Source organism: Eucalyptus grandis, chromosome 3 (assembly GCF_016545825.1).
Source record: "Eucalyptus grandis isolate ANBG69807.140 chromosome 3, ASM1654582v1, whole genome shotgun sequence".
Classification (NCBI taxonomy): domain Eukaryota; kingdom Viridiplantae; phylum Streptophyta; class Magnoliopsida; order Myrtales; family Myrtaceae; genus Eucalyptus; species Eucalyptus grandis.
In genome coordinates this window covers 65,784,271-65,793,786 of record NC_052614.1, presented here as the reverse complement: position 1 = coordinate 65,793,786, position 9,516 = coordinate 65,784,271, and the positions used below count along the sequence as shown (strand labels likewise).

At 38.7% G+C, this 9,516-nt stretch overlaps 1 protein-coding gene across 3 annotated transcripts; it reads right to left on the bottom strand.

The window, feature by feature from the left end:
- Positions 1-913: 913 nt before the first annotated feature.
- LOC104438354 (TMV resistance protein N-like) lies at positions 914-9,092 on the bottom strand. Of its 3 annotated transcripts, none has more exons than XR_005549343.1 (4): positions 8,239-9,092; positions 5,360-7,119; positions 3,304-5,259; positions 914-1,410 (listed from the first exon to the last, which is right to left on the bottom strand). XR_005549343.1 is itself a non-coding variant. In XM_039308574.1 (2 exons), exons 1-2 carry the CDS (start codon positions 8,742-8,744, stop codon positions 6,153-6,155), a joined length of 1,473 nt encoding a protein of 490 aa, XP_039164508.1. In that variant the 5' UTR covers positions 8,745-9,092; the 3' UTR covers positions 5,612-6,152. The 3 variants fall into 3 exon arrangements, 1 of the variants encoding a protein (XP_039164508.1); XR_005549342.1 differs by having other exon boundaries at positions 914-1,402; XM_039308574.1 differs by lacking the exons at positions 914-1,410; positions 3,304-5,259 and having other exon boundaries at positions 5,612-7,119.
- Positions 9,093-9,516: the final 424 nt, after the last annotated feature.

Sequence of the window (9,516 nt, the reverse complement as noted above, 5' to 3'; positions counted from 1 at the left end):
CAATTTTTGATAATTTTTTCCAAACAATTAAATGAGCTAACGAACAGTGAAAAATATTTTCCACTCAAATTTTAGATTTTGGCCGAACATCGGAAAATAGAGTCATTTTCCTGAAAAATGACTTCCAGAAAAATGTTTTCGGAAACATGAGATTTTCCGTAAAACGAATGGAGCATAAGGACCTTCAACACCCGTAGCTTCTCTAGCTTCGGAGTATTAGGGTTGGGCCTTTCCGTGGAACTGCAGTCTCCAATTGAAGGCCGTTCGGATGCGATCTCAATTAGTTGCGGGCAGTCCTTTACCCACAGCAATTGGTGCTCCTTTAAGCTCGATACATTGGATATCCTCACGAGCGACTCACCCTTGAGCACGTCCACTAGCTTGAAGTTCTCTAGCTGTCCGAGCACGTTGTCAAACTCGATTTCTCTTAATGGACATCACGAGTTACGCTTCACATCATAAATATTTTTAAAAAGTGAGAACAAAAAAAATAAAAACCTTAGAGTGAAAATGCCTTTCAAGATTTCGCTTGTTTATTGATTTGGGCGTTAAAATTACAGTAACAGAAAATTAAATGTAAAATAGAGCATATAAAGGAAGAACAAAAGTTGAAGCAAATAACACTGAGGGAAAGCAATATTACCCTCTCGCAAAACCCTTTGACTCGCACAGCTTGTTGTGTCTGAAGAAAGCTTAAAAGGACAAATAGATAAAACCGTCATACCCCGACTCTACCAAAATAGAGAAAATGGCACGGTCGTCCTCCTATCCAAAGGACGCAATCTCATACACATACTCAACATTAACCTATTATCAAAATATATATTCATTAATAAATCATAAGAATAATAAGCTAATTATGGGACTAGTTCTAAGATCCACCAATTAAAACATTTATATCTCCGGTGACTAACAAACTAAATCCAAGAAGTACCATTACAAATGATACGTATCATTATCTCAACTTATACCCAAAATCCACATTTCTATTGATCGCTCTCATCCTATTTGTTGGCAACTCAAAAAGAATTTAGATGAATGATATAAGTAAATCACTGCTCAATGAGTAGTTAAAATTCTTCTTAGCAAATCGAGTATCCACTATACACAATTATAAACAATATTAGAAACATATCCAAATCCAATATATAAAATATATAAAAGTCCAAATATGAATTATATCACTTCAACAAAGTTTAATACGTATCAGAAACACTCATTTGATCAATAATAAACAGTAGTAGTTTGATCCATTAATCACTCCAATACTTAATATCAAACTATGGCCACGTTTAACGCCTCGTGGTAAGGCTTACCAAGATTCCCCCCTTGAAGTAGGTCTCCACTATTGTCAGCCAGTTGCTTTGGCCATGTAGGACATCCCAAGAACATGTATGCATACCTACAACACTTCAATGGTTTCAGATGATAGCGACAAGAGAATAAAACCATAAACACAATCCTCTCACAAGTCACACCACCATTTCGGAATTCATTTCATAAACTAGATTCGCGAATTGATACATAAAACCCTTCTCAATTCTATCCACAAAAAGAAAATCATTCATGAAAATTCCTCAAACCAATTAAAAATAATCAGCTCTCAAACTATTTCAAGAGTATGGGTATGCAATCGGACCGAGTATACCTAGGAACTGGACTAGCTCACTAGGAAAATAAGGTCAGAAACCGGTTCCCAAAATTTAAAACCAGTTTGAACCGATTCGGGTACCGGTTTGGAGTGATTACCCACCCAGGAACTAGTTCCTAGACTGGTTTTGGAACCAATTTGGGAAGCAGAGGTCCAAAACCCTATTTTTCCCTTGCTTTCTATTCTTACTCCCCAGTTGCATGACATTTTTCCTCTTAGCTCTCTTAGACATGCACAACACTCCTCTTTTGTCATTCATCTTCCTCGCTTGCTTCCCTCCCTCACCGACTCTCTCTTGCACCGTCTAATGAACGGATGGCATCCGTCACTGCCAAATTTCTATGTACCACGTGGATTGGCTTGCCTAATTTCTCTTTTGGAGAAGAAGTTACGCTTGTAGCAGAGATTTGTTAACTATCTTAGATAAATGAACAGCTTCATGTAGTAGTTATGGGAATGAGACTAATATTAGACCCATGTTTATTGCTAATATTTATGCAATTTTATGGTTTTTGTTTTGCCTTATGATTTTATTTATGATAATTAGTCTTGTGGATCCTTAATTCTTCATTTAGTCAAAAAGTTCATGTATTTATTAATTATAAGCACTTAATGTTTTAATACAAATTAGGAGGATTACGTTATTTTCTTGTGTATTAATGTAAAATTCGAAGCCGTATAGGATATCAAATGATTACAAAATAGGTTCCAATAAAAATAGGGTTGACCTTGGCACCGGACAAGAAAAACAAGGTGATTCAGGTACAAGATCCAATAAAAATAAGGTCGGGTACAGGATCTAGGTCTAGATCCAACCCACCCTGGACCTGATCACCCTTATTCAAGAGATATTTTGCTAAGCTATTTCAAATAACCAAATAGGTAGTAAATGCATGATGAGTCTTATGCACTAAACACCTTTCTTTTAAATAAATATCATAACGTGCAATACTCATTTATAACTTATAGCATATCTAATTCCTATGATTAAAAAGACGTGAGTTTACAAATCATAGAAAAGACAAGCACCGCTCCTTGCTAACCAAAAGCCAAATTAAAAGCTATACTGCGCAAAAGTTTCAAAATCCTATATAAGAAAGCATTAATCAAATGTCAACATATCAACTAAGATTCTACTAAGTGATGCTAATTTTTTGAGTCAAAATGTCCACTATGAGTCCACAAATGGCCACACAAGCATTAAACTTGCTGCAGCGAACGGAGCAACAACCTCGTCTTATGCAGCAAATTTTGGCGCATCATCTCTCCCTACCTTACTCCATTTCAAGTGAGTTTACAGTAAAAAAGAGAGCAAAAAAAAGTACTAAAAGACCCAAAACTCCTTAGAACCAAACTTTGGCCGACAACTGATGAAATCCCAGACAAAACACTATTGGTTGCGGTTATTTTTATAATAGTTTTTGAGAACTTTGAAAAGTCAATATCTCCCAAACGGAAAGTCCAAATCGCATTCCACAAAATCTCAAGATTCCAAGACAACCTAAAGTTTCAAAACAACACGATTTCACAGCACAACAATCTCTACAATCAACCTAGGAACCTAAAACCCGAACTAAACTGATCTAATATTACAACTTAACCGAGCAAATCTCTTTGATTTAATTAGATGAGTTAAGGTTTAGAATTCTTACCCAGCGCTTCCAAACGGTATTAATCTAGCTTGTTGAGACCTCCAAAGCGTGCATGCAACGGAACCCCCTTTCTTCCCACCCTCAATTTCCTCTTTTCTGTTTTCACTTTCTTTTGCCGACTCACTCCTGTCTTTTCATGCTCTTTATTTTTCCTATGAACCATCTCCAGAAGGAAACAAGAAGATGGGCTAAGGAAAGTGGGCTAAGGCCTCTTGGGCCTAAATTTTCTTTTTCAGGAGAGGTCCTCAGCGGGCTGAGATCTCTTGGGCCTAAATCTTCTTCAGTGAACTCTTCTTGGAAAATTTCGGATTCAGAGAATCTCGTCCATGTCTCCATATTCATAGCTTCTCGGGAATCAGCGAGATCCTCTATGAAGACGGGCCCACTTTCAGACCTTCTTACATATTTCGGTGGGCTAACCTCAACATCACATGCATTCGGTATAGTAGGCAACTTTTGCACTGATTCGCAGTAGTAGACTCTCAAAGACTGGAGCTTCTCTAGCTTCGGGGCATCAGGAATGGGCCTTTCCGTGGAACTACAATCTCCAGTTGAAGATGGTTGGGATTCGATCTCGGTTAGGTGCGGGCAGTACTCCACGCTCAGCACTCGCAGCTCCTTTAAGCTTGATAGATTAGATAGTGTCACGAGCCATATGCACTCGCGCACTTGCAAATGCTGGACACTCTTCAGCTGTCCAAGTTCACTGTCAAACTCAATCTTTCTTAACCGGCAACCAAAGAGCTTTAATTGAGACAAATTACCCAAGTTGGAGGACCATGGCCATTTTGTTGGTGTCTCGACATCTTCTAAACTCAAGTCTTCTAAATTGGACGGGAGCCCAATCAGTGAACGGGGGTCTGGACAAGTTATTTCAAGTGACCGGAGCTGAGAAAGGGAGCTCAAGTCAGTCGGAGGCAAGTTGGCATTGGAAAGAACCAATCTTAACATCTGCAATTCATGTAGCCTTCCAAGGCACTCCAAGTTCGGAATTGGAACTCGTCCTTGTGTAGTTTTAAAGAGCTTAAAGTCAAAAGCACGATCACTTATGTCCAGATGAAGTAGATTAGTAAGGTTTGAGAGGTCGGGTATTACTAGCAGTGATGAAGAGGACAACTCTAGTTTTCTTAAACTTGTCGGGAGATTTGGCAACGATAGTAGCTTAACACAACATGATAAAACAAGTTCTCGAAGATTAGAGAGCCGATTGATTGTTGTTGGCAATCTACTAATCATGCTCTCGGACAAGTTCAAAATAGTCAATTTGGATAGTCCCGTGATTTCACTTGGAATTTTTCCCTCGAGATTTCGACAGCCTTTGGCAATCAACTCCTCAAGATTCTCTAAAGTCCATATGCTCTTAGGTAGCTCTCTTATCTTCGTCCAATCCAAACACATAAACTTCAACCGTCTAAGGTTGCCAATAGAATTAGGTAATTCTGCAATATTTGTATGAGATAGATCCATTTTGAGTAGTTGTTCTAGTCTTCCAATAGAATCCGGTATTGTACTTATACGAGTACAAGATAAATCCAAAAAGAGAAGCGATCTCAACTCTCCAATTGAATTCGGAAGCTTACTAAGCACTGTACAACAATGTAGAGATAGATGTTTCAAATCTAGTAGCTCTCCTATTGAGTGTGGAAGTGCTCCAACATCATTGTTATTTTCCACTTTCAACATTGACAAGGACTTCAAACCACCAATCGAGTCTGGTAATAGAGGAGAGACAAAATTGTTGACACCGCCAGAATGCTGAATGATAGAAATACAACCCTCCTTATTGATTTCCATGTACTTTAGGCGTCCTAGTTGACCAATAGAGCTATCAGTTTCTTCTAACATTGTACAATCTTCGATAACCAATCTTTTCAAATTCAAGCACTTGGAGAAGTTAGGTGTCCTCATTAAGCGATGACAATTTCTAAAATATATGACCTTTAGGTTATCATTGACCTGCAAAACAATCAATTATAGAGGCTTAGGTGAAGGTCAACTCAATGTGGAGAATGTGCACCCATTTAAAGGAAAAATCATGTATTATACAAAATTGTACCATGCATGATGCCCATCCATTCCAATCTTCAGTAATGGCGCTCTCTAAAAGCTTGAGAACAACCAAGTTCCTTAGACATAAACCATGGGCATGTAGGTTTGAAGGGCAATGACGCCAAGAGAGCCATGTTAGATTTGAGAGAAGATTTTTGAAGTCTCCAACCAAGTTTCCCCCATCTATTTCGAGGAACCTCAAACTAGGTAGCCTTGAAAATTCATCACTTGTAAAATTGTGCATGTTGGCAAGTCTTGGGAGTCTGAGTGCTACAATGTTTTTTGTTCCCTGATAATTTGAAGCAATAGATACCGATATGAGTGAACAATTTAGAGTAAATTCTAGATAACAAAATAGGAAGTATGTATCTTATTTCAACCAATAGAAAACATAAGTGAATGAGCAAAAATGGGGCACATAGATCTTATTTTGTACCAAAAAGGGCGAATTCCATGAACTCTTATCTCTCCAATTTAGATGGGAGTTGTAATGGTAAGAATTATCTATTTTGAAATCTCTCAAATTATGCAATGTCATAATTGTCTTGGGTACAAAAATGAGCGGATATTTTGTGTGAAAATGAACTTTAATGCACATAACTGCATGTGTAGTTTTTCCATAAGCAAATAACTTTTAGTAAGACATACCAAGTTATTCTGAACAACATCTAAGGCGATTGTAGGACACCACAACCTACTACGCCTTCCAGGAACTTGAATGCATTGTTGCCGAACAATCTCTCTTCCAAGATCTCTGAGTTGGTCGTGCATCCATAATCTATCATCCTCAATGAACTTTATCAAAGATAAATGAATAAGGACACGAGTCCAGTTTTTGGAAAAAAATCGCAAGCTTTCCACATGTAATATGCGGGGATTCTTTCTTCACCAATGCAATGACAGGCGATGTCGAGAAAAATTTGTTGTTGCTCATACTCTAATTCTTCGTAACTTATCGACAACTTTTTATGGACATCTTGATTGGGCACTTTCTTCAACTTCTTCAATGTGTCTTTCCAAGTTCTCTTGCTTTTTGAATGGAGTGATGAACCTATAACCTCAAGAGCCAAAGGTAGTCCTCCAATAAATTTGACAATTTCACTTGAAATATTGTTGTAATCATGTGGAGGTGAATCCCTTTCGAAGGAGTGCTTGCTAAAAAGTTGAAGAGCATGGTCAAACTGCATTTCCTTCATTTCATAAAAAAAGAAATCTCGGTAATGCACTGGGATGATATTGTCATCTAGGGTGTCTGTTTCAGGAGCCAAAAAATGGGTGTTCCTAGTTGTGATAATAATTCTGCTTCCTGAACCAAACCAACTAGACTTACCAGCTAGTTTCATGAGCTTGTACCTCTTGTTTAAATCATCAAGAACAACAATGACTTTCTTATTACAAAGTCTTTCCTTAATCATGTGCATCCCCACATCAGCATCATTAACATAGGGATACCTATCATCGAGAAGGTCACATAATAACTTATTCTGCAGACTTAAAATATTGTCTGCACGGATATCGGAAAGAAAGCTGGAACATTGAAACTGAGAAGAGATATGCTTGAAGATGGCCTTAGCAAGAGTTGTTTTCCCAATACCACCCATACCGTGAATCACAACAAATCGTACACCGGGAATTCCTTGGCCTAACAACTCGATAACGGTTTCCATCTGATATTGAATTCCCACCAAGTCATCATGCCAATATCTCTGTGTATACCTCAGCTTATTGAAAACTTCTTCCAAAACAAGTGCTATAAGTTTATCCTGGCTGCCATATACACAATGCAACCATCTCAATTTGAGGAACCACAAACAGAATATGTCGCACAGAAGTATAAATATGTTAAACCAGAAACTTAGATTGTAATAATCAAGCATGAATTATGGGTCTATTTCATATTCGGTCCACCCAAGCCGAGAAGATTGATCGCAGTTACTGAGAACAACGGTTGGAGTTTGTGGTAGAAGGGCCAGTTCTGAATAGTACTAAGATGGTCAATCAGCAAGTTCTAAACAGGCCATGTAGCCACCAAAAGTAGCTCGCTAGCCCAAGAGCCCAAACCAGCCCAATTTTGTTTGGTTCGTGCCAGGCTTTGAGGACGGCAAACGGTGAAATGGGATCCAAATACAAAACGTACAAGGAGAGTATGCTTTGGCGGGGCCAACTTTGAAGAGGAAGCTAATGCTTTAAGTGGAGAATTTGTGACACCAAAGTCATAGGTAAAATTCATTCTCAAATGTTTTCTCTGAGATTCCATTGTTACAGGAATTACAACAAGGAGGAACGGTGTGATAAACTGCATGCAAATGTGTCCCGGATGCGGTGAAGGACTTTTGAAACTGGACATGGTAATTTGCAATGTTGAATTAAATATGGAAGCTAAATGGATCTTGCAATTAAATAAATACAAAATCACCAAAGAAATAATTTAGGAACAATAAAAATACTAGAGATTATGTGGTTTGCTCCGGGCATTGTACCTACTCCATGGGAGAACTAGTAACAAATAATATACTAAAATTGGAGAATCACAATTATAATCACTTAGACCTCAAGTGTTTCTCATACCTAAATTAAGCCCAAAGCAAACCCACACATATTATCTCACAATCTCTCACAAGGAACTCACTCAAAAATCTCACAGATAGAAGATCTAGTACTCTTCCTGTTCACTCTCATGTATTTGATATCAGAGTATAGTGTATATATAAAATTCCCATCCAAGATAGGAAACTGTTTTTTTTTTCTAGTTTAAACTAGAGACATATTCTTAACGTGCACAACCATTTTATTTTCCATTGACTTTTGAGAGAGAGACAGATTGAGTTTTCATGATTAGGAAACCGTGATTCTAAAAATGAATGGGCAGAAGTTATCATTAGTTACCCATGATCTTTCAAGTTCCATCCCTTGAGTCCGGCGACCTCTTTGAGGGCCTCCTTCCATTGCTTCACCGCATCTTTACTAGATTCTCTCTCGTGCTTTCGTAGGGCTTTCCCATACGACCCAGTTTTGAGCTTAACATCGGATGCTTCCACCTCGTAGAAGATGGGCAAGATTACTTTCTCGCCTCTCTTCTTACACTCCAGCATGTACGCGAGCTCACGGAGGCACCATTTACTGGAAGCATAGCCTTTAGAGAAGATCGGTATGTAGATTTTCGAATTGGAGATTGCCCTCAAGAGCTCACCTCCGATCTCTTCCCCAACACGAAGCTCTTCATCATCTTTAAAGACGCGTATCTCGGCTCGAATCATGGCCGCGTACAGAGAGTCGGTGATGGTTAAGCGAGTGTCAGGCCCTCTGAAACTCAAGAACACCTCGTAGTCCCTCCTCAAAGACGATGAGGATTCACCACCAAGGGGGAAAGACTTTCTTTTGGAACGTTCCATTCCTACGATCTTTGGCTAGGAAAGCGATATCAAACTTTTTTGCTTGTTACTCTCCAAATGCTACGCGCCCATTGGCAATGTATAAGAGAAACGGTCGACTGAACTTTTCTCTTGTCCCAAAACAACTGTTGACTGATTCGGGCTGACCGGAAGAGACAGGAGATGCAAAGAAAGATCACTTCTGAACGCTTCCACGAAAATACCTCCCTTGAACAACCGTTCTTCATTTGTAGTTGATCACGATTTCATCGTTTTTGGCAGTGTTTTCCCAAAACATACCTGAGTTGATCTGTTTTCAAATCTATGGGAGCTCGCCCCTAAAGCAAGAGAGCCATTCTTCCATACGCAATGATGGAGCCCGGTAGGGACGGACATAAAAAGCAGAACGACTACCTGAGCCCATGAAATAATCCCCCTTTCTTTTCTAAAGCCACTTCTTTTTCCCCTTGATTAGGGTGTCGTACGTAGGATAGAATAAAGTAATTTGGACAGCACTTTCGCCTTAAAAACAGATTCTCTGACGTGGAATATCAGAGTGCAGGTCATCAAGGGTCAGTTACGATGATTGATTTTCATATCACCAATTGAGTTCACCCCGTTATTAGGGTTAAGAAGAAGTTAGGATCAAGTCTCTCCTATGCTGTTAATAAGTGCCTCTCGAGAAAAAAAAAGGTCGAAGTCAATTATTCAAAATGCGTTATTTTAAAGCATTTTACCTTGAAACTCGATCTAGTTTGGCATCGTTAAAACTAAATTGTAATTTGCTTAAGCA

Bases quoted from the DNA above. Each gene is read 5' to 3' on its own strand.
- LOC104438354 (XM_039308574.1), bottom strand. From the start codon at position 8,744: ATGGAACGTTCCAAAAGAAAGTCTTTCCCCCTTGGTGGTGAATCCTCA. The intron at 7,120-8,238 runs GTAACTAATGAT...TGTATATGGCAG, and splicing joins TGGAACTTGAAAGATCATGG to CCAGGATAAACTTATAGCAC.